We start from the raw sequence: 24,859 nt of genomic DNA, 5'->3' as shown, positions 1-24,859 counted from the left end.
TGTCCTGTTCTCCACTCCCTCTTTCTCTCACTTGACAAAATGTTGAGAATTTTTGAAAATAAAGCCCAGGTCTATTGTGTTCAAGCACCTTCCGACAGTTTGGCAGACAGGCTGGAGCAGCTTTATGGTCTGGGCTGCAGTAACTCGCAGCTGTGTTTGGCTGGTTGCTTTTAACATCTCAGTTTGAGCATGTGTGCTTGTAGTCACTGGAATTCGTATCTGCTCACACAGAACACTTTCTTGAGGAGACTGGTTTAAAACTAAGGAAACGGGTATCGCACTTTCACGGCAGTACTTCGCTGAAGTGACTAGGAAGCGAGAGACTGCGTTGCTCCGTGAGCTGAACGGGAGCGTGTAGAACCCCCCAACGGCGCCTCGCCCGGCCCGGCCCGGCCGCCCTGCCCGCCCCGCGCCACCAGGGGACGCCCTGCAGCCCTTCCTGCTGGGCCAGGCCGTGGCATCTGACCGTGTGCTGCCCGTGGGGGGGGCCTCGCCCGCCAGCGCTCGCCATGAACGCCGGGCAGGCCGCGGGGCGGCCGGGGGGAGCCGCCTTGGCGCTGCCGAGGGTGCTCTCGGCCGTTTTCTACGGAACGTGCTCCTTCCTCGTAGTGTTGGTAAACAAAGGCCGGCTCAGCGCCTACAGGTGAGGGACGGCGGTCACGCAGTCTGGGCTGTTGCCTCCCTCGGCAGGGCTGCCCCGCTTACGAGCCCCGGCGACGCGAACCAAGCGGCGCAGTGCGCGCCCCCGACGGAAGCGGGCGGCAGCAGGCTGCTGGAGCTCGGAGCGAGACCGGAGGCGCGCGCTTGGCCAGAGCGTCGCCGTAATCAGTGCAGGGAGCGCTGCGGGGCGGGTCGGGCTCTGCCAGCCGAGGACCAGTTCGCAACGTGCAGAGTCCGCATTCCAAGTGCTGCAGTAATCTCCAGTGCCTAGCGTGGTGCTTCGGTGGCTAAGAAGCAGATAGTGCAGTTTCCCCTACCATTGCTGACAGAGCACAGAGGCAGAGATGTGCTGGGTGCCCACCAGCTGCGGTCCCTCAGCACCTTGCCTGGGCCCACACTGCCACAGGCCTTGCTGGGGTCCCAAAGGGAGCACAGTGGCCTGCGCCTTAAGGTGCTGGTGGGCCTGGAGGGCAAGATAGCTGTAGAAATAGGCAGACCCAGTTTAGGTCTGGCTGGATGGAGTCCTGAGGAGCCTGCTGTGACCACAAACCAAGAGGTGGTCCTCAGGAGGTTCTCAGTTGCTGTGGCTGTTGGTGTGGTGATCTTGATGCTGACAGTAGCACAGCAGGTCCATCGCAGCTGTCATATTTTCCCTCCCATAGGAAGATGCAGATTAGTTCTTCCATTCAGAAAGCTGTCAGGTCCCATGGGCGAAACCTTGCTCAGCCAGATGTGAAAGTGGTTGTTTCCTGGTAGCCAGGTGCTTGTAAACAGCCAGCTAATGTTGAGGTACTGACAAACTGGGTTGGCAGTCACTTGAGTAAAAGGAGTTTTCCCCAGAATGGATCACAGCAGCGTGCCAAATTCTAGTGTGTCTGTTCGAATGTTGCGTATGCAGCACTCCAGTGAAGATGACCTTGGTCATAGGATGTAGCACATGGGCTCTGTGGATCAGTCAGGGCAGAGCTCTGTGCGCTGCTGAGTGTGTATGCATGCTGCAAGCATGGCAATGCCAGCTGTGTCCTTGATGCTGACAGCCATCTGACTCCTGGAAACACCTTTCTTTTCTCAGGTAGCCGGAAAAACAATTTGAACCTGAGAATATCTCTTAATCATACAAACAGTGAAGACCTGCACCTTTGACTTGGTGAGGAATTTCTTACAGAATCATAGTCCTGTACCTGCATTCTTCTGATCAGTAATATTCTTTACTTAATGTTTGCTTTGGTTTTGCTGTATTTTAGCCCATTGTGAGCTAAGAACAGAAGTAGAAGAAAAAACAGCAGAAAAAAAAAGAAAATCCAAGTGTTTTTTAGCACTCAGTGCTATTTGAACATGTTACGGCTGTATATTGTATCTCCCAAAAATGATACGTGATGCAAGTCATGGTTTTGTTTCATGGTGGTTTTCATTTTATAGCTTCTTGTAACAAAACCATGAAAAAATATTCCAAGACAGTATGACCATCAGTAAACCTAAATTTTACATAAAGAGTGTGTAACACTGCTACAGGTTTCCTAGGGCTCCACTGCTTCAAAAGTTCTGGAAAGATTTCTGGGGCATAAGTGAATGAAATCTCCACATGTGTATGGTGTAGCTGCAAGTGCAAACAAAAACACAGTTTAGATGTCATATGATTATGAATGGCAGTCCTGTCTCTGGTGCTCGTTTTACCCCCTAATACCTCTGTTTCTTGGAATCTCTTTTGCCTGTGGCTGTTCCTTGTCCTTTATCTCTGTTATGACTCCTATGGCCTTCCTGTTGCACTTCAGAGTGAACTTCCAGAAGCATCAGAACAAGATGCCCATAGATGTGGCGGATGTCCCATCTCTGGAGACATTCAAGATCAGACTGGACCAGGCTCTGAGCAACCTGATCTAGCTGTAGTTGTCTCTGTTCGTTTCAGGGAAGTTGGCCTAGATGGCCTTTAAGGGTCTCTTCCAACTCAAATGATTCTATGATTGCATATTTTTGTGATTCTTTGTTAGTACTGCATTCCTGTCACAGTGCTTGTTCAAAAAATACAGTTCTTAGCATCCCAAGCAGTTTTTGGAGGCCTCAGAGATAAATCACCACCACATCAAGGAGTTTTGTGATAACAGAAAATTACAGAGCTTGAAGACAGGGTAGACTCTTGCTATGCACTTATTTGTACAGATGTGCACAGAGAATGAAAAGGGTTTTATTTCAGATTCCTGGGGTTCAGTGCAGCCCTGCAAAATACTGCTGTCTTGCTAGGAGGACACAGCTGCTACATTTGGGGAGCTCCTTGACACCTGAGGATTTTGGTCAGAGGGGCTGCCGCCACTGACGTTATAGCATAAAGCAGTGAAACCTAGCAAATAATGTGTTTGCTTCTATTTCATTGTATGTGTAGAAAACTTGCAGTTGCTACCATGCCTTTATAATTTTTTAATGATGTCAGTTTTAAGGGAGAAATTGGAGACTCTCAGGTTCTACGTATGTACTGCTAAGGTTCCTGCTTTCTTAGCATTCGAGCATTCATGCTTTCAGCTAAAGCTGAGAGGATATGGCAGGAATTTAACCACATGAGCAAACAATAAATGTTTCTACAACATTTGTGTAGGTACTTTATTCTTATAAATACACATTGTTAGTGTGTTTGGGCTGTGGAGATAAGCTTTCATGTTAGGGCAAGTGCCCTGCACAGTCTCAAGACGTGCAGTGTATACATGGGGCCTCTCCAAAACTTACGCTTTGTTAGGGTTCACCAAGTACGTAACCTTCACTTAAAATAGACCAAAACCAATTAGCTCTTTAAAATTGACCAACTAGGCTAATGCTGTGTTGTTTGAATGTGGCTTGCATTCTGCTGCACAAATACCGGACTAGGACTTCAGTGAATGTTGTGGTTCATGAGCTCTTGTGGTCATCCACATGCATTAGATTTAAACTCCTATTTTATTTTATTTTATTTTATTTTATTTTATTTTATTTTATTTTATTTTATTTTATTTTATTTTATTCTATTCTATTCTATTCTATTCTATTCTATTCTATTCTATTCTATTCTATTCTATTATTTTTTTCCTCCCTTTTTTTCTGCTTTCCTTGGTATTAAATGTCTGTTTATATTTTTCAGATTCCCATCACCGACTTTTCTTGGAATTGGACAGGTATGTTCACAAGTAAAGCATACTGTATATACTCATTATTTAGTAAGTTAATGATAGCATTAAGATATATAGAGGGGGGAAAATCTTTGTTATACTGTGCTGCTTCTTTTATTAGATGCATGGTATGAGTGATTTGTTTTAGTGAAATTGCAGAAATTTCATGTCATGTCTGACATCTCTGCTGTAGAGTGCTGAAGAGAGTAAAATGGCTTGTAAAATTTGCTGTGCGACAGGGAGAGAGAAAGAGGGTTTGATACGTCCATATCTATCAAACAACTGCACTTGTCTGGGAAGCTCACGTTTCAGCTGAAACCAAGGAGCAGAAAATATGGCAGTACTTTGTATTAAGGGTAATGGTATGGCCTTGTTTATTTGCAGAATCTGAGACTCAGTGGCATTTCTATATTTGGTTGACCAATTCTTCGAGGATTTCCCTAACACTTTGGAAGGAGCAGATAGCATGATACGATACGTAATTTGGTCTCTGAAACTTGACTCCACCCTGTCCTTGTAGACAGTTACTTTTTTTAATATAAAGAAATTTTTTTTTCCACCCAGTGGCCAGCAGTAAACTCTTACAGTGTTGAAGATGCTCACTCTCCTTCATTCTTATCATACTTTTATTGTTTATCATTCACTTTACAATAGACAGACCAAAATTCATCCCCCCTTCTCTCATTAACAAAAATTCCGTAGGAATGATTTTGCAGACTAAACAATATTCTGTGTGCAAACAGTATGATTGTTATAGGATCGTGCCCTGTTTTATTTTCACAACTTATTAAGCACTTCTTGTTTCACCAGGTACAAGTAATTATCTCAAGCCACAAAACTTTGCTGATCTATTGTCAATGGTTTACGGGCGTTTGGCCCGGTTCTGTGACGAAGGGGACGTGGGACCCACGGGCCCACACTCCGGGAAAAGGGAAAGAGGGTAAGGAGATGGCCCTGAGAGCAAAGAACAGCGGCAACAATCTGAGGAGAAACAAACTAATTTACTAAATAAGATATCAGAATGCAAAACAACACACTATAATACAATATAATTACAATTTAAGCTGATAAATCCAATACAGAGAGAGAGAATGTCCCAAAATCAAGGTAGGCCTTACTCTACTACTGACGATAAGACGGCTGGAGAGCGAGGTGCTGCCAAGACGAGAGACGGCGAAAAAAGGAACGAAGTCTTGTGATCTGCAAGTTTTTATCTTTTCCCTCCGGCTGGAAAATGGTAACAGAGGAGCAAAGTACTGTGGGGAATGTGGTAGTCCTTCTCTTCTGAGAACCAGGTACATTCACTACATGATGTTATGATGTGGAATACCAATAACTGAAAATCATAAAACCATGACATCTATATTGTAATTTAAATAAATAGCAGGTAAAATTTTAAGAGTAAAACATTATTCCAGTTTATGCTCTGCACACTGTACTGTTCATTGAAAGAAATGCATAATATCTAGCATCTGTCAAATGTATGTAAAGGTTTTGTTTCTGAAGCAGTTCTTCCGTGATACGATTTTGTTCTTACATTACTTTTTGTTTTTCATTTTTATTTAGATGGCAGCCACTCTACTTATCTTGTATGTGTCAAAATTAAATAAAATTGTACACTTTCCTGATTTTGACAAGAGTATACCCATGAAGGTAAAGATTACCAAGGCTGTGATATTAATTAGAAAAATGTTGTCTTCTATAATGGCTGTCTTTGGGCTTGAAAGATATCTGGGCTTGAAAACTGTTTTTTTGTTGTTGTTGTTTTTTCCAAGACACAATACAAAAGAACAGAGAACAGTTTTGTGTTTATTTATCAAATGTGATTATCTGCATCTTTTTTCATTCAGTATTCAATTCAATCATTTTCATTTCACTACTATATTCTTACCTTCTGTCTGCAGAGAAATCCAGTGTCATTTGGTTATGCAATACATGGGAAAGGATGCTGTATCTTCATACAGCTGGATGAGTTTTTTCAGATTCCTGAAGTACTTTTTTGAATGTATACAGCTCCCTGCATGGTCAGTGGGAGATCTGTGGGAGATCTGAGCACAAAATGAAGTGGGAAGTGCTGCTTGGAAATATGAATAGGGCATGTGATAAATCAATAGAAAACAAATATGTCATAGGCAAAAAACAAACTACAATTGTATTCAGATGTAACAGTTCAGCTGCATACAAGGGGCTAAAATGCCAACTCAAAACACTATTGATAGGTTCTAGCTGCACTGTACAGTCCATAAATGTGTGTGGTCCAAAGAGGGCAGAAGAGAGAGACCATTTTTATTATTTCATATTGGGAATTAGGATTTGAAATGACTACAGCGTTTTCTTTCCTTTTTTTTTTTTTCGTAAGCCTGCATATTGATGACTTGTTGCAGAATATTGGTCATTATTTGTTCAGAGATAGAGTTAGTTCCCAGTGCTGCTGCAGTTCGGATAGCCTAGCTTTTCAAGCCTGCATCTCCTTTGCAGAATTTTGTTTTATGATCAGTATTAATTTTACTATGAGTGTGTCTCAACTGTTGATGAATGCTGTATGTTCTTAATGCATGTTGAAATCATCAGTGTTTCTGCTTTTGGAAATCTCATAGAACGATGTGTAATATTGATTATAAAATGCACAATCCATATTTTTTCTTTGATATGAATGAAGAGGGTTTCCCAGTGAGTGGTTCTGAATTCCAGTTGTAAAAAATTTTTTGAGACCTTGGGAAATGTCTTCCCTCTTCACCCTGTGTTGATCCCACTACTCTCCCCTGCAGTCGCCTTTACTTTAACATTAGTATGTACATGGGCATTAGAAAAACAGCATCCATTTTGCTTGTCCTAATAACATACATCCTTTGCAAGGCCTTCCTGGATATGCTGGGAGCACCCAGGATTTGCACATTGCTTGCAGTTCTGGATTTGACTAGCCACATCGAAGCAGCTGAGTTGGTCTTTGTTGATATCTTTACTATTTAAAATGCCATTGATTTGCAGTCTTTTGACACCTTTTGCTTTTATTGACACCAACATTAGTGCTGTGTTTAACTCCTAGACTGGTTTACAGCCTCAGTGCTTTCAGCTAAAATTCTGAGGTAGCAAGGTACCTAACTTTTGTGAGAAAGTTTTGGAGTTCTTGAGCTATTTTAAGAAAATATTTCACTGATCTGTGACAATATGAAGTTGATTGCAGTTTTGCTTTCACAATAGATGATTTCAGAAGAAACAGAATGTAAAGGCAGCTCTGTTTTCACCATGCATCTGAAGATAGATTTTGACAGGCTGAATATTTATTATGTTATCTCTGGTACTCTTTTTACTTTGAGCTCTTAACTTTAGTTAACTGTAGTTAACTTCAGCTGTACATTTCTCCTCTCTGCTGAAAAAGAAAGGCATAATTTTATCATAGGTAAGATGCAGCTCATTCCTCTTGCGTGCTTTTCTAGCACACACTGCTTTGAGAAAACTTGGCCTTTGACAAACACAAAATCTCCCAGTGCACATACAGGCACAGCAGCACCATCTGTGCCCCACAGTGGAGTATGGGATGTGTTTTGCCTTTCTGATAGCAAATAGGATTAGTTGTGCTCACCACCTTTGTTCTCATTTATTATGTTGGCTTGTTTTTATCTTCTGCAACATTTCTACAGTAGGAAAATAACAATTTTGAACTGCAGCTGCCTATTGTAGGGGTCCATGACTTCCTGTACGTTTTCTTAAGGCTCCAAACTTACATTATTTTTTCTCTGTATTGAGTTACGCCCCTTATATTTCTTTGAGAGTCAGTCGTGTTATGCTAGAAGAAATGGTAGAGTTTGTTTTGAAATGGTAAAGTTTAATTTACCTCTAAATATTTATATTTCATTTCTATTGTCTCACCTAATGTAACGCATTAGGTAGATCTAAAATAATGTATCTTCCAGGCATACTGAAGTATGTGAAGTATGTAGAGAAGCGTACATATAGCTAATTCTCTTTTTTATTCCAGCTGTTCTCTCGCTTATTTTGTTACTGCTATTATTATTACTTTTACACCTAAAATCCAAACATTAGGATACATATTAGTCTGAGGGTGATAGTAATTAAAATAAATTAAAATTACTTTAAATCAAGTCAGTCTCCTTAGAGATAAATTCCTGTTGTTCCAGTGAAATCAGTGAAGTCACAAATGGTAACCTGAACAAGAGCTGTAGATCAGTTTGCAACAGTTACATATTTTCACCTAAGAAAAAAAAACAACAACCCAAAAATAATCCTGTTTCTTGCTCAAACTTGCTAAACCATATCTAATATTAGACTCTCAATCTAGATCAAGTTCTCAAACTCTGTCAATTAAAGTTTCTCAACTGTGCTTCAAAATATAATCAGCTGAGTTGTGCTTTTAATTTTATCGCAGTTGTTTCCTCTGCCTCTGATTTATGTTGGAAACCGCATAAGTGAATTATTAAGTACCAGCAAACTCAGGTATAGTAAGTTATAAATAAACTACTTGGGTTTTACCCTTTTCTTTTATGGGGGTAAAAATTGCTGAAGAATGACACTGCATAGGGACTTGAATGCATATAATATCTGTCTCTCTTAACACCCACTACTAGTTTGAAACTTACCTAAACATTTGACCTGTTTTGAAGATTTGTGCTTCTTTTAAGGGGAGCTTTGCCAGACCTGACTGAAAGTCACAGTATTCCTCCATGACAATGAAAGCACTTTACATTTTTTCAGGATCCTTTCCCCTCATCCTCTAGTGTTTGTTTTTTCCTAGATGACTTATTCATAGGACTTAAAAACTGTAAGAAATTTTTGAAGGAACAGGAATGTGAGAAAGATTTATATGATGATGTTATTGCACGTTATTTAGAACGCTCACTATCCACCGTGTAGTGGGATGGTGGTAGTGGTGCTGCTTTGCTGAGTCCCAACAGGCTGTGCAGAGACTGTTGAAGGGCTTGCTGGCTCCTCTGTGCCCATAAGCATAGATAATAGAATCACAGAATGGTTTAGGGAAGGGACCTCAAAGCCCACCCTGTTCCAACCCCACTGCTGTGAGCAGGGCTGCCACCCATCAGACCAGGACCCAGGGCCCCATGCAGCCTGGCCTTTAACTCCTCTGGGAATGGGGCATCCACAGGTTCTCTTGGCAGCCTGTGCCAGTACCTCACCAGCCTCTGAGTAAAGAATCTCTTCCTTATATCCAATCTAATTCTACCCTCTTTTAGTTTAAAGCCATTCCCCCTTGTCCTATCACTACACTCCATGAGAAGATGTGCTTTGTCATTTTACCTGTAGGCCCCCTGATACATGAGAGGAGCTTCCATGCCAGTGCTATTAAGGTATAAATTATCTAGAGGACTTGCTGTAATAGATAGAATGATCAAATTTTCTGCAGAAGAAGAATGCAGAAGCATAATGGCTGTAGCAGAATTTGAGGTCACGGCAATGCCATTGCAGCAATTTCTTGTATGTTTTTACAGGTTTCAAAACGAAAACTGAGAGTTTTGTAGGTTTTAAGTATTTTATAACTTTGAGATGCTGAGAAAGAAAATGCTTTGCTTTTTGATTTTTTTTTTTGCGTTGCTTTTATCTAAAGAATGATTTTTCCTCCAGCAACAACGTTAGGTAGTAATATTAGGCACCTGATTCTGCAGCTCTATGTTGTACACGCACAGAATTATTCCTCTGAAGTGTCTGTTCAGGCAAGCATAAGGCCTGAAGTAGTTTAAATCCTGTGAATGCTTGGATTGTGAATTACTCTTACCTCCTATTTCCCTAACTGTAATTAATTTTTTTTGTTATTTTAAATACAAATTCAGCATCTCTTCCACTTGTGTGACATATCTATTTTAGCTTTGCTATTCATATTTTTTTAACAGAAAAGTAAGTATGGCTGTGTTATTTCTACCATTAACATTTTGTTGTGTTTTGCTACATTATCAGGAATCTGCTTGTGTTATGGACTTGCCCAGCTTGTTTGAGCAGTCTGTAGTGTACATGTTATCTTATGCATAACTTCCAAATGTCTGTTTCAAAGTATTTAAAAACTGTTAAGATTTGTAGCATAATGCAGTTATTGGTTGTTTTCTTAAACAGAGGGTTAGTTGGTCCAGATGGCTGTGCTGTCAGACTTCCAAAGTGTCATAAGCAAGAGTTTTCTTGAATTAATAAAAAAAAGTTTCAAACTGCCTCACTTAATGCAGACCAATGATAGGTTGCTTCAAAGTTGTTTGTTTGATATACTCTACCCTTCATGCTTCTTGCACATTCTATTTTCTTCTTGTTTGAAAGTATAGCTTGTCTACTAAGCATGTGTATTTTCTTCTTTGCTGTATGTTTTCAGAGACAGTTTTATTGCTTGTCCTTTATTTTTATAATAGAAATTATTGTTGCTTGCCCTGCCTTTGATTTATGCAGAAAGGTCTATTTCACAGGCACAGTGTTATGCAGAAAATAGCCTTTACATTCCATTTCAGTACTGTAGAGAGACTTTTTAGAAGGTAGCTAGTTGCAAACTGTTTTGCAAGCTGGCAAATCTTGTTATTTTCAGTGATTTGGTTATCTAATCTTTTTCTAGTGTTGAACTGACATTTTTATGTATGATGTGTGGCTGGGAATTTGTTTTGCTTGCTTATTGCTGGACTAGTGGTTTCATCCACTGCTTAGTAAAATTAGACGAGAAGTAGACACATGAATGCTATTCATTTGATGCTGCTTGGATTTTATTTTATTTTACTTTATTTGACAGTTTGCCGATGTTCACAGTGCTCAGGAAGTTTACCATTCCACTTACATTGCTGTTGGAAGTCATCATACTTGGGTGATTTTTTTTCTTTTCTTGTTAAGATACCTTTATTTTAGATAATACAAAATAGGTTACGTGTAGCATCTCAAGAGGATATTGAATGAATGACTTTTACTGGCAAACAAAGAGAAACAAAGAAAGTGGTATTATTTATTTTTTGTTTGAGGACATGGATACGTTCACTTTAGTGAATAAAGGAAAAAGCGCGCTATCATTTACATAACTTATTCTCTTAACAGTTGTGCTGGGATCAAGTAAGTGGAACATGACTTAGATGCTTTTTTTTAGTGATTTTGCTTTGCTCCTTTAAGTCTTGCAGACCTTCAAGCTGTTTCAAGCAGATAAATCCTTATGTCTCGAAACAGCGATGACTGTTTGACAGTTTGTTCATACAGAGTAGCCTTCTGAATCAAGTCTTAAAACATACGAGTTTAATGAAGCAAAATGGTGTCTAACAGGGTGCTATTAGGTCAGAAGACTCTTTAATTATAATTACATTCGTTATTTTTGATGAGAAACTGAGAACTTTATGTTATTGCAGCTTGGAATCACCGATCTTATTTGTACTGACTTGGAAGAGCAGGAAAATAAATATGTAATACTTTCTCTTGCCATCATAGTTATATTCAGAAGGCTTGCGCTTGGATGATACAAGATCTGAAAGGGAAAAATAGTTTGCTGAAACTGAACCCAAGCAATGTGAGAGTGATGGTTGGGGAAAAGCTTTTCAAAAAGCCCATAATCGGATTGTCATTTCCTTTCTGGTTGAAGCTTCTCCTTTTGGTGATCAAAATTGATTTGATTCATACATGGGGATGCACTCATATTCTTTTCTAAGTACAGATTCTCACAGGGAAAGCAGAAGTTGCTATCTTTTCCTGTTCACCTGAGGATTCCCTAAAGCAAGTGAGGAAAATGTGAGTCAGTGAGTTTGCAGGATTTCTCCAAGAGATATTTACCTTTTGTTTTGATGGATCTTTTCTCAGAGGCCAGCTCAGAGCTGGAAGCTGGCCTGAGAGATGTGGAAACATAATGATTGTGATGCAACAAATGCTTAATACATTTCAAAATAAAGTAATGTAGCTTTAAGAAGCAGCACAGTTTTATAGTACACTTTTCCCTACTCTGTGTCAGGGCTGATACAGGCAGACGTATTGAAGAATATCATAAGCTGTGCTTTCCACTCCGGATGAAAGGTTTCCAAATAACCATATGTTTTAAAAATAGCCTAGATAGTGTTCTGTAAAGTCCTGTAATCTCAAAATAGCGTAAATATGAGTGGTCTAATTTAATCTACAGGAAACATTATCCTCTGAGTATTATTCTCAGTGTATTTGCCATCGTTCTTGGGGCTTTCATAGCAGCTGGGTAAGGTTTTCATTTGTTTATACAAAGTCATGTTATGAGAGGGAGGGGCAACAGGAAAATTTTCTTCCTTGTTAAGTGCCAAGTGACCCTAAGTTGATCCACTTATTCTGGGTGAATTTGATTTGGATACTCTCTCTACTGATATCATTGGGAGGTGCAGGATAACAAAGACAAAAACTGAACTCCAGCTGGAAGTACTTGGGTGCTTCTTTTTCCATGTTTTCCAAGGTTTCCATGTTTGCAGGATAATAGACATAGCAGGTTAAAACTGTGTGAGAAACACTGTCTTCCTTTCAGGTTTTAGAAAAATATATTTGTTCTCGGTAGAAATAATGATCTTTTGGTTATCAAATATAGTTTTTTTGAGTAAGACAGTATCTCCCTTTTTATCACTTCGAACAAGTTAAAAAATGAGATGAGCTCACAAAATACCTATTTGTTAGCTGCCTTTGTTTTCTGCCTGTTGAAAAATTCCTTTATTTAAATTGAAATGTAATGTTATGTTTTTCTTTTGTGCTTTACTATGTACAAAAGTGAATAAATTCCATGTGATGTGACTTGGATAGAGCCATGTCCTATTAAATGACACTATATGTATAAGGTAGCTAGTCAAAACGGAAAGGATGACAGTATGTCTGTTCTGACTTAAAAAACGAGTAGTCATATTTTATTCCCTAGCTACTTCTTCCATTAAAAGAAGTAATAATTGACAAGTTGTCAGGATTGAGGCAGATGGAATTTTTCAAAAAATGAAAATCGAACTTTTCCTGCTGCTTCCATAGTGAGTTCTGGGAAGTCTCTAATGTCCCATTTGTGATCATTCTGTGACTGGAGAAGTACAACATGCAAAACCTGCAACTTACTAGATTTCTCTTGCAATTCCTCATTTACAACACTTCTCTAGTACAATATGTTGTATAATATTTGTTTATTTACGGTATAATATGTTTTTCCCAGGTCTGATCTATCTTTTAATCTGGAGGTCTACACCTTTGTATTATTAAATGATATATTCACAGCAGCAAATGGAGTTTACACAAAGCATAAAATGGATCCCGTGTTGTCATTAGGTTGAGTTTAACATTATGACAATATGGTTAGTTAGTAAATAACTTTGAATGTACTGTTGTGAACTAATAAATAGTTTCATGTACTTTCGTATTTCAGTTGGTAGGTACATATATGCATCATTAATGCAGAACAGCCTGGGAAAATCTTGTTATGAACCTGAGAACAGGCTTAAATAAACTGTGTTTTATTTTCTCTCAGGTCCTTTAACCAAACTTTGTAGTGACTTTACAGTGCTGTTTTTGTTTAAAAAAAATGAAGACAAAAGCAAATTATGTAACTCTAAGCTTGATATTTATCAAAGGAATATAATTTTTCACTAGAAGCAAGCTTTGAAATGATGTTTATGTATAATAAACTTGTGGGGACAGAGGCAGACCTGTCCAGTCTGAGTCAACAGCCATCAAAACTGCTATCTTTATGAACTGTCCAAAAGCAATTCTACGCTAAATATTGGTATGCCTAGGAATTAAGCAGTACCTTGACACATTATATGTTATATAAACACTGAGCAGACAACTCTTTAAATACAGTGCCATGAAAACATATCAAGTCTTATCAAAAAGCAGCTTAGTGATGTTGGATATAATTTTTGTCACTTTTATGCGTCAGTCTGTGTAGTGGAAATATGTATTTTTTAGTAATCTCAGAAGTCTCATTGAATCCAGACTCTGCATTTTTCTCTGAGAGCAACACTTGAGGTCCTAACAGATTTCTGCAGAATGCGGAGATTCATTTTAAAGCAAAAGCTAACCTACAGAGATTTGCTGAGTAGTGTGACTGAATTTGGAGAAAGGTGAAGCTGGTTCTTCGTTCCTGGGATCCTTTCCTGCCTTTCTCTCAGACAGATTAACCAAGAGGTTTTATGGTATCCCTCAAGATGCTTGAAATTATGCCAGTTACTACAGGCACTCCACGTAAGAGGCAGGCTTAATTAATTTTCCTGTTATGCTAGCCTCAGGGGGCCACCCTGCTTTCTACTTTGAGGGTGAATCTGCAGCAGATGAAATGGGTAATCCCTGAGCCTGGCAGAGACTTCCCTGCAGTCTAATACAAAGTATTTCTGGACTGGTGCCTTGGGAGGTTTATAGCTAGCTGATGCTGTATAGAGACTTTTGAAGGATTTTTTTTCTGAAATGGAATCTCATCTCAGTACTAAACACTGTATTCAATGATCATTAGATTGTTTTTAAATTGCAGCGCATCACGTTCTAGGTGCTCATTTACAGTAATGTCAGAAGAATTGGCAGGGCAGTGTTTAGTGTTTTGCTCTCAAATGACTTTTGCTCTCAGATTTCCAAACACCATGTTTCATCTCGTTTTTTTTTTTTACAGGAGTTGGGGAAATATGGTGTCCTTTTCTATAATGCTTTTTTAATGATGGTTCCAATGATTGTTATTAGTTTTTCTACTGGAGACTTTCAGCAGGTAGGTATCAAGATTTTACGTCTTATATTGATAATGGTTTTTAATTGTATTTTTTTTTTTTTTTTTGAGTTGTGAATTTTTTTTTTTTTGTAAGACGTAATCCTACTTCCATGTTGATGGCTAGTATTTGTTATTATTTGACTTGGACTTTCCCTTTACAGGTAAGAAACTAATTATTCACTCTAAAGAGAAGCTGAAGGCCTTATATAAATCAATTTTAAAAATTATAAATAACAGGGACTCTAAGCTAAAAAAGAGAATCCATCTGTAGCGAGTGATTAGTCACATTCTCTAAAATGAGACTGGAAATACCAAAATCAGACAATTTTCAGACTTCCTCTCATTCTGGTACTCAGGAGAGATTCCTGTTTCGTCTCAGTCTGGTTTACCAACATGCATGCTATACTCTCACCAAGTTACAGCATAAGTCTTCATAGGTAATCATAGTATAGTAATACTAATGGCAGTGTGTCCAGACAGGTAAAGTGGCAGACCAGAAGATTTGTGTTCTTTGGCATCCTCACAGACTTGCCAAGTCACCTTCCCTTACCTGTAAAACAAGTCTGAAGATCTGTATTCTCTTTTGGAATTGCTTGAGATTTCCTGCTAAAAATTGCTGCAGAGTCTGTGGATAACATAAGTCATTCTGGTGTTCTCTTTTGCATGTTGTTGTGCCTGAACTCACATGATTTTGTGTTCTTAAAAGTCTGATTCCTCTGGAAAAAATTGTCATTCCCTGAAAAATGATGTGACATATAGCTATTTTAAGTATGAAATAGCATTTTCTCATGTCAATCTAGCGTGACCTTGTGCCAGCTTTGGAAAATGCAGCTGGTGTCCTTCTTGGCAGACTCAGTGGCAGGCAAGTTTGTATGTCTCTAAATTCAGCTGCTTTTGCAGCAGACAGTTTTGGGAGCATTTTGGGAGAACCAAGTAGGGAAGTTTACCTTGCCGTTAGGTTTATTCCATGAGAAAGATCAATTGTGCATTGTGCTCACGTGTTGCTTTGGCACCAAAAAAAAAAAAAAAAAAAAAAAAAAAGTGAATGTTCAATTACTTTGACAGAATAAATATAAAAGAAATGCATAGAGCCTATTGTTTGTATGCATTGGCTTGCTTACTTAATGTCGAAAGTCCCATTACATGATGTGGATGAATAGTGTCAATGTGATCCACAGCTAAAGAAAAGGAAGAAAAATGGAAAAATTCCAGCAAAACGTCATCAAATGATCACCAGTAGTACTCATATATAACAGATTTTCAGGCCATATAATTTAGCTTTCTTTTGTCCTAGGAGCACTGTTTGCCTTGATTCACCACAAAGAATGCACAGCAAATACCTTTTGCCAGTCAAAATACTGGTATCCTCTGTATGTGATAGGAAGACTGTCTGCTCCTCCAGATAATTCTGAGACAGTAGCTACCACATCTTGTAAAGACAGTGATTTGTGGGTGCCCCAGTTACTCACTTCCTTGCCAGCTGGCTGACAAGGATGACAGGAAAGCGTGATGGAAAGGATGAGAAGCAAAGCTCCAGAATGTCTCTCTGTAATACATTGCACTTTGTATTGCACACCAGTACAATTATAGCAGGGCTGAGCTACCCAAGACCCCTGTAATCTGTTATCTCAGGTGCTGAAGGTTCAGGTGATCACAGATTAGCATGGTCTAACAACCTTAGCATTTCACTATTTTCTTTGTTATATGTTCAGCCGCTGCTTAGTTTGTGCTGATGTAGGTGACTTTGAACTAACCAAATTAAAATAAGACATATACAGGAGCTGGCAGAGATAGAGAATAATCTGTGATGCTTCTTTGTGACTGTTGTGTGGCAGTGTGTGCCTGTTTGCTGAAGATGTCATTGAAGAGCAGCCTTCAAAGTGATTGATCTGTGTTTATTGGCGTCCATTTGATGGGAGGCCTTTGTGATCATCGTTTAATCTACCTTTGAGGTAAAAAATGTGGGCTCAGACTTGAAAGGTGTTCATGAATGAATCTACAGTATGAAATAGATTTCAAGGAGATTATTTATTTACTTTTCTCTCTGTCTTACAGCAACAGTATTTATTGTATAATATTAGTCATAGTACTGGAATATCCGTCAACAAATATAAAAACACAAATTCTGTATGAAATACATACTTGTATTTATTACTTGCAGTGTGCAGCTTAGTAGCTGCACTACTATTCAGGAAGAAACTAAATTATGTATCCAGGTGTCATGAGTGCTGTCATCCTCTTGTTTCTGAAGCTAAATGCATCAAATTGCTTCATATAGTTATATAAACATTTCATAATGTGAATCTAATGTATTTTGTGACTTTTCATGTTTTTATGTTAACTACATTTTATACATCTTAATAGTTGATTATATAAAATTTAATTCTCTCTCTATATATAAACAGGCAACACATTTCCAGCAATGAACAGATTTTTTATTTGTCTTCCAATTTCTTCTTTCCTGCTTCTTAGGGTAGGAAAGCAGGCAGTCAAGTAAGATGCTTTAATGGCAATGTTTTAGACTGCAGATCTCAATTGTAAAACATAGTAATAAGGTATGTTAAAATTCAGTGTTTTTCTCTATCAGCTTCTGTCTTGCTTTTTAATGATTTCTAATAGTTTAAATAACTGTTTTGGTGCTACCTGTGTTGTCCTCACCTGTTATCAACAATATGACATTTAGCTTTCTTACTTTCTGTGCTCAGAATCTATCTATCAGAAGAGCTATGCAGCTCTGCCAATAATCTTCTGATAATCTGACTACTTCTGTGCAGTTAATACAATATAACCTCTTTAGTGTAGGAACTTCTTCAGTACATCTGTTCTTTAAAGTACCTGGGAAAATACGGGAGACTCAGAAGTAATGAAACAATGCTTTGTTCCTATTGGAATTGCAGAGTTAAGGGAAGAACAAAAAAGTATGCTGGGTCCAGTTCTGCTCTTTCACATTGCCAACCAGGAAGTCAAACTGCTTTCAAATATTGACGTTTAAGAAGCATGAAGAACAGATGACTGTGCTAGAAATCAAGAGGCACATAGAAAGACTTTTTTTTCAGCTTTGTATTTTAAGTAATTTGTATACACACAAGAGATGGAACAGGTGGGGTTGAAAACCCCAGCAGAATACTGATTCTTGAAAAATACTGAACATTTCAAAATGCTGCTAAATTTTTGGGCTTCTGGAAGGAACTTATAACATTTTCTGTTATATTTTTTTAGGTTTCTTCTGATGCATTCTACTATCCTATGCAGTCATTACAATTCTGTGCTTACAACAGCAGTAGTGAGTGCTGTCAAGGTGAGTTATGGAGCAGAAAAGAGAGGTGAGAATGCTGAAATAGACAGAGAAGAGCATTGCCTCAGCATTAATCCTGATTATGCTTTGAGCTGGAAATTCATAAAGAGGGCTAATACTGAGGCACTGATTGTGTGATAGTTACATTTTACATTTTGGAGATCACACTACAAAGTGATCTTGTTTTCTTCAGTTGGAGCTCAGGTATACTCTAGAAAGCAATGTGAGGATTGATTTATTTTTATTTAGCCTACAAGAGAAACTTGAACCAGTTTTAGTTAAAAGATACGCATTTACCACACATCATCAGATACTGTTACCTACTGCTGTTTGTCAAGTTTTGTTAAGTTTGTTAAGGTTGCCTAGGCAAATCCATTGCAAAATGTTGCAGTCTAATCCACTTTCATTTTGGGCTATATGTATTTCCATTGCCACTGATAAATAGGGCATTCATAGATTAAAAAATAATGGCTAAGCTGTAGTAGCAGCTGAAGTAAGGATCTTATTGCTTATAGTAACTGCTCCACTGTGTGAGAACTTGTATTCTAGCTGAATGGACTATGTTGTTTTGGTTTATAAAAGTTCTGGATAATTTGATTAACACTAATACATGCCTGTTTTAAAAACTGGATTTGGTGTCCTCACAGTCTGTATACTGTAATCCACTGTAATTTAAAACCAGTGCAGCTTCCTTTGTGTTGATGGGACTAGAGTGTCTGAGCTGAGAAGGCCGCACAAACACCATTTTTTGCTTGTGTTTGGAGAGGAGCACAGACTTGTAGCACAAGAGAATTTTGGTTAAAGATGCAGTTTGTGTACTCGTAGGCCAAACAACTATCAGCATTTAAACTAGCTTAGTTGCAGGAATAACAGTCATTTTTGCTTTCTGAGCAATAAGTACTCTTTGAAATGCCTTGATTTACCTTTAAAGTTGAGAAGCAGTTTATGTCTCAGTAGACGCCAATAGAAATCAGTAGAAATGATGTCATTATTCTAGCTGCTAAAACATTTGAAACCAACAAAGCATTGGTAAAATGATCACATAGTTCTGTAGCTTTTCTTCTTTCTACAAGGGGCGGTTTCAGTTTCACAAAACCTGATGGGAGGTGATGGTAGACTCTAAGTTTAAACTCTGCCTAGCTTGAATTTGAGCCACGTGCTTTGAATGCATTTTATTTGGCAAAGTAAAGAGGCAACCCTTTAAAATCAATAGTAAAGAGCTTTTATTGTAACTTTAAAGCATACTATTTCATGCTTGAGAGTGCAAAACCTGCTTTTAAACAGTGGAGTTTGGCCTTCCAAAGAATAAAAAGAAGTACATTTTCAGAAGGTGAACAGAGCTCCATTTTGACTGTCAAAATAGCTTATTTTCTTTTTTTTGTTTGTTTATTCAGAATATCACTCTTAATGCCTTACTCACATTTAGAAAACGCATTGATTTTATTTTGGTGTTAAATTGTCCATAAGGCTGACAACCCATGAGGCTAATTTAAACCCTAATTTCAGAGTATAACTCCTTGCTTAGAAAAGTACATTAATCAATGTCATTTATGTTGTTGGAGATGTAAATTGACTTCAGTAAATGTACAGTTTTTGTTTTCTTTTCAGAATATATCCATTGCTTACATTGGAATGTTGATTGGTGGAGATTACATGTTCTCTGTGTTAAACTTTGTAGGGCTAAATATTTGGTAGGTGGAACTTTATTTGTTAAAGATGAAGATTTCTTAGTGAGGTGCAGTTTTGTATTTTGTTTGACTTGGTCCATTTTGGTGGTGCAGCTTGGAAACTACTGGCCTGAGGAAGCACTATCTCAGGATGTAAGTTCATTGCAATTAGTAATGTTTTTTCAACTTACTATTTGGAGTTAAGCTCATCCTTTTTTATGAGTAGTTGTACATCTGATCCATTATGAGCTGTGAGGCTTCCAAGGAAAAAACAAGTGATATGGGAAATAAGAACACTGACAGAATGAGTTACTTTCATTAAATATGATTCAGAGATGTTACATTTTGTGTTTTGGTGAACTCTTGCACCTGCTTGTATGAATCTATTGAAGTGACTGATAGCTGGTCTTTGGAGTAATCGTTTCTCAGACACTTCTGAGGCACTCCTAATTTATGCTAGATGGCATTCCTTCATCCTTTGGAAGGAAGAGTACATACTTGTAAAATGACCGTGTATACATACATACCATATCAGTTATCTCTGAGACCTGTGTTCATTCTCTTTTCTTTAGTATGGCAGGAGGAGTAAGATACTAATTTTTAACCTTGAGAGGAAACAGCAAGCCTGTACAGCCTGAGGATGAGGAGAATGTACATCCTGAGACAAAGTGTTAGCCAAAAAGCCTACCTTGGAAGAGGCTGAAGATGCAAGTTTGCTTAGCATTGCTGAGAATGCAAATAAGTATATCCTGGAACACATTTGGAATGAGGGAAAAAGTACTCTCCGTCAGTTCCCACAGGTGTGCACACATCTCACAGGTTCAGAAATATTCTGAATGTATGTACATATTTACAGCATGACTTACACCTGATTTATAGGAAGGAATGCCATGAGCAAATCTCAAGTTGTGAATTTCTTCATTCACTTATATTTTGTGCTATTTGTACTCAACGAAATCTGTGAATTCCACTTCAGTTTCTGTCTACTTTCTAAGGCAAAACTCCTTGTAAAGGTCACAAGTCTTGGTTCACCATTGCCTTATGTAGTCTGAAAGCAATGAAGAGATGAAAGATGCTTATGACTCAGAATGAGCCTATGCATTTGCTCTTGTACAGGTGACTGTAGAACACAGAGATCAAAGAAGAGGTGTGCCCCAAGATTGTTCCATGTGTATTAACTAAAAAACTAAGGATATGGCATAATGTGTTTGGTATGCATTGTGTAGACATTCTCTCTCAGTCTTTTTCTCATCCTCAGTAACATCTCAGTGTACTGCTGCAACCGTTACAAAAGAATCATCACAACTTAGCTGCAATATCAAGGAAGGAAGGAAACTGAGAGAGCCTTTCTTAATATTTGAAAGTATATATATTTTTTCTGAGCCAGTGCGAAGCATGTAATTAGGAGAAGTTACAAAGGTAACTCTATTTTTGTGTAGGTACACTCATCTTTTTACCACCATTCCCTTCTCTGATGCTTTTTCTAACCTTTTGATGCTGCAGAATTGATGCTACTAGGTACAAACTACAGGAGAGGATATATGGGAGACTAATTGATATAGGGAAGATTAACTTTTATGTTTCAGTGAGAATGAAGGATTGGTGTCCTTCTGTGTCTTACGTATACACTGAAGGTTTGTGGTACTAATTTATGTTCAAAATTCACAGCAAGTGAATATAAAGTTAGTACAGTGGTTAAAAATAAGTCTGGAATCCAGTGTTTTTGTTATTATTTGGGACAATAAAGGCACTGCTCTGTATCTTTATTTCTTCTCTGAAATACAACTCATAGTACTTACTTGCATTTCTAAGGAGGTAGTGTTTAGTCTGAAAATGCCTTAGAAACTGCAGTGCTGGAGGACAGTAGAATAATTAATCTTGTTGGAGTTTTCTATTCTGTACAAGTGTGAGCCAAGAATTTTTAAAAATAATCTAATCAAAATAAGATTTTGAAGACCTTGATATGGATCCAGGGTGATCTCATGACTTGCATCCTAGTTTGAATTAAAATACAACAAAAACTGAAAAGCATTTTGCTGTTTGTAACGTGAATAGCTAGACTGGATTAAATCTAAGAAACAGGTCAGTAGATCAGACTAGAAGCTTCAGTGACTGCCTGGGCTACCCACTCCACTGCCTACATGGATTTAAATGGTAAGAGTGGCTGCAGATATTATAACTTTATGTTAGTAGTTAATGGTCACAGTCAAAGTTGAAACAGAAGTCTGGGCTACCCAGTTTCTCACAGCAGTATGTGAGATTGGATGGCAATCTTTGGGCAACCTGATCTAGTGGAATGTATCCCTGCTCATGGCCGGGAGGTTGTAATGGGATGATCTTTAAATGCCCATTCCAATTCAAACGATTTGCTGATTCTTGAGATGTGACTGTCATATCCTACCTGTTGAGGAGGTGGGAAGGGAATGTGTTACTACAGATATTTTAGAGAGTTATTTTATTCTAAAGAACTATCTATGTACTTAAGAAGCTCTAGTGTTTTTTGAGCATATCCTTGTATAGGACTCCTGTTTCTCCAGGTCGTCTCTGCCTCCAAAATAGTAGTTTTTGAATCTTAATTCTCTGCAGTGAGACAAGACATTGTGAGGTTTTCATTGATTACTAAAAGACTATGAAAACTGTTTGACTGCAATACCCATGGACACATAAGGGCATGTACTAAATAAGATGTAGTTTCCACAGAGGAACAGATACTGTATGCATTTAATTGATTAATGTTTTGCTGTACCTTTTATAAATAAAAAGATGCATATTATAATTTCAACTAATTTTTTATTTCTGTGTGAATGCTTTCAATCATGTGAGTAGTATAAATATTTGCTTTCTGTATCATCACCTTCTGTACTATAAATGAAGCATTTTCATTAATTCATTCTATACTACAGTGGAAGTGATTTTATTTAAATCAATGCCTATATCATGTTTTACAAGTTCCTTCGTAGCTGGACATTATCTAAAGTACAGACCTAGTTCTGACAGATTTTATTATATTATTACTCTGAATAGTTTAAAGTTTAGGAAAAACAAAACTAGGTATTATCTATAACGGCTTGCAAGTGATTGCATCCTTTTCACAAACGAATTCAGCTTCAGTCATTTACTATTTTTCCTCTCTAACTGCAGAGATAATATTGTTCCCGTAAATTTGCTGGTTAAAAACTGGGAGTATGGACTCAGCTAGACACAGTCTTTTATTTTAGAATATTGGTAATCACTGAAATGGCTATTCAGCTAAGCGGTTATTTCTCTCAGTTAATAAGGCAATAATTTAAAATTGATTTCTCATACAATACATCTGTAGGTAGCTCTGCCCTTAGTGTTCTGCAGTGTCACATTAGTTAATGAAATATTAAAACAGTTGTAAAATGATATGACTTATTTGCTGTGTGAAGCTTCAGTTTCTTCTTTCAAAACAGTGGGGAAAATGGTTGCAGAAAACTTCAGTCTTCAGAATGTATATTTAAGCAGTAGTAAGTGACGTAGTTTTAAGAAATACTGGTTTGGGTTCTAACAGTCATATTCCCTTAAAGAAGTTTCTTGTGGTTACATGCTGCTAACTGCAGAACTTAATTTTCAGAAATCAGTCCAATATTTTTAAATTTAAGCTCTACAGTTAGCTGTCTGTATCCACAAGGAACTTGTGGATGGAAACACAAGGAAAAGCTTAAATTCTGAGGACAATTTCAAATTAAATGATAACTGGATTGGAAAGGAATGTTGCACTGTACAGTAATCTGTTCATAATGTCGGTATCATAGGGAATGCTTACCATTGGACTAGCTGTAATAGGTTGAGAAGTACAGTAGCCATCAGAGGCTTTCCAGCCACACAAGGTATAACATTCTTGCAGTGATTCCTGTAAAAAAACAGAAGAGGAATACCTCAGGAAAAAACAAACAAACAAAAAAAACCCAACAACGTAAACTGGGCCAGATGAACAATTCTGTGCGTTCATAAGAATTTTTTTTTCCTCCTGGATCTCAGCCTGATTTACAGGTATTAGTTCAAAGTAAATGTATCTCAGACTTGTGTTCAGTCTCTGGAAAAGAAAGATGTAGGGGAGTCAGGACAGAGCAAAAGAAGACCAATAGCTATGGAAACTTGGAATTTGACTGGCACCATTCAGCACCATTGTTGCATATGAAAAACATAGTGCAGCTTGTTCAGGTTTTTAAGTGTTCCTTGGGTAGTGAATTACTGTGAGGAATTTTTGTATGTAAGTATTTTGGAGAAGTATTCAGACCCTTGTTAAGGCTGGCCTTACTTGTGGAGTAAAATGAGGTGTTACAGTAATTATGAGGTAAAATGAGGTAACAGTGATTATACCGAAATTTTAAGACTGTTTAAGCAACAGGAAACTGTATTGTCGTTAAGATAGTAATGGTTTTTATATCATTTTGTTCCATTCCTTGTGATTCAGACATCATCTTTTCTCTGTAATGCATATGTGTTGTGGTGTTATGACTGAAGGTGTCAGTAATGTGACACTCAACATACATTGCTGCTCTTACGTTGGAGACTTCTGGCTGTCAGAGGTTCAGATTAAATTTTAAAGATGGTTCACATTAATGTGGAAGAATATCACTGAAGTATGGATGCAACTTTTGTTTTATCCTAAATTTTTGCACCTGTATTTCTCTTCTCCATTTTAAATTGGTCTTTAAAGAATGAATGTTTCAAACTACCACTTTCAAAGAAGAGTAAATGCCATTTCTGTGCTTTCTCTGAGAATTTCCATGTGTTAACATTAAAAATTAAAAAAAAAACAACACTTATAAGTGTGAATTTTATTGATTTCATTTTAATATCAGCTTTTATTTTCAGTTTTATTATTATTTTTAATTTGCAGTAACACTGTTCTTAACACTGCTTTTTCGCCTTATGATTTTGATCCATGTCCTCAGCTTTAATGCTGGTTCAAACATGTTTTGTTCACAAAACTGGAAATCCTATTCCCTTGTTAATAAACTGCTGTACCAGTTTGTGCCATAATTTCCCAATCTGTAAAATGCATAATAAACTATTTTCAGAAAACTCTTTAAGAAGTTATATAGTATTTCTTTCTCTGCATAGGAGGAACTAGGTGTCTTTATTACCCTTTTATTATTTACTCTTCAAATTTGGAGATAAATCTATTTTTCTGGCCCAAGCACAAGTTCAGTGTGCCCTGGAAGCGTCTGGACTAGAGCTTAACTCTTCACTGCTATACAAAGCAGTGGTGCTGTATGTTATCCTCAAGGTCTGGGATATTCTTATCCAGGGTTTTGGTTTAGACCCATCATCAGTCTCTGCAAATCTTAAACAATTAAAATAAAAATATTTTCTTCTTTTTGCTCTTGGGTGATTTCCAGGAAAGGAATGGAACCTTCCTACTGAAATGAGCACTAGAAGTCATTGTTTCTTTCTTTCTGTTTTTTTTTTTTTTTTTTTTTTTTTT

At 37.8% G+C, this 24,859-nt stretch overlaps 1 protein-coding gene across 1 annotated transcript; it reads left to right on the top strand.

Moving 5' to 3' along the window:
• On the top strand, positions 435-24,447 carry SLC35D2 (solute carrier family 35 member D2). Its single transcript, XM_021381201.1, is given in 12 exon segments — positions 435-643; positions 3,764-3,797; positions 5,358-5,444; positions 8,179-8,246; positions 10,522-10,593; positions 11,878-11,946; positions 12,904-13,003; positions 14,350-14,442; positions 16,848-16,915; positions 17,662-17,740; positions 19,346-19,428; positions 19,977-24,447. Coding segments are annotated over 12 exon segments (990 nt in total). The 5' UTR covers positions 435-509; the 3' UTR covers positions 20,080-24,447.

Source organism: Numida meleagris, chromosome Z (assembly GCF_002078875.1).
Source record: "Numida meleagris isolate 19003 breed g44 Domestic line chromosome Z, NumMel1.0, whole genome shotgun sequence".
In the NCBI taxonomy this organism is placed as follows: Eukaryota; Metazoa; Chordata; class Aves; order Galliformes; family Numididae; genus Numida; species Numida meleagris.
Note: the sequence above shows the minus strand (reverse complement) of the source record. Positions and strands in the feature narration are given on the sequence as shown.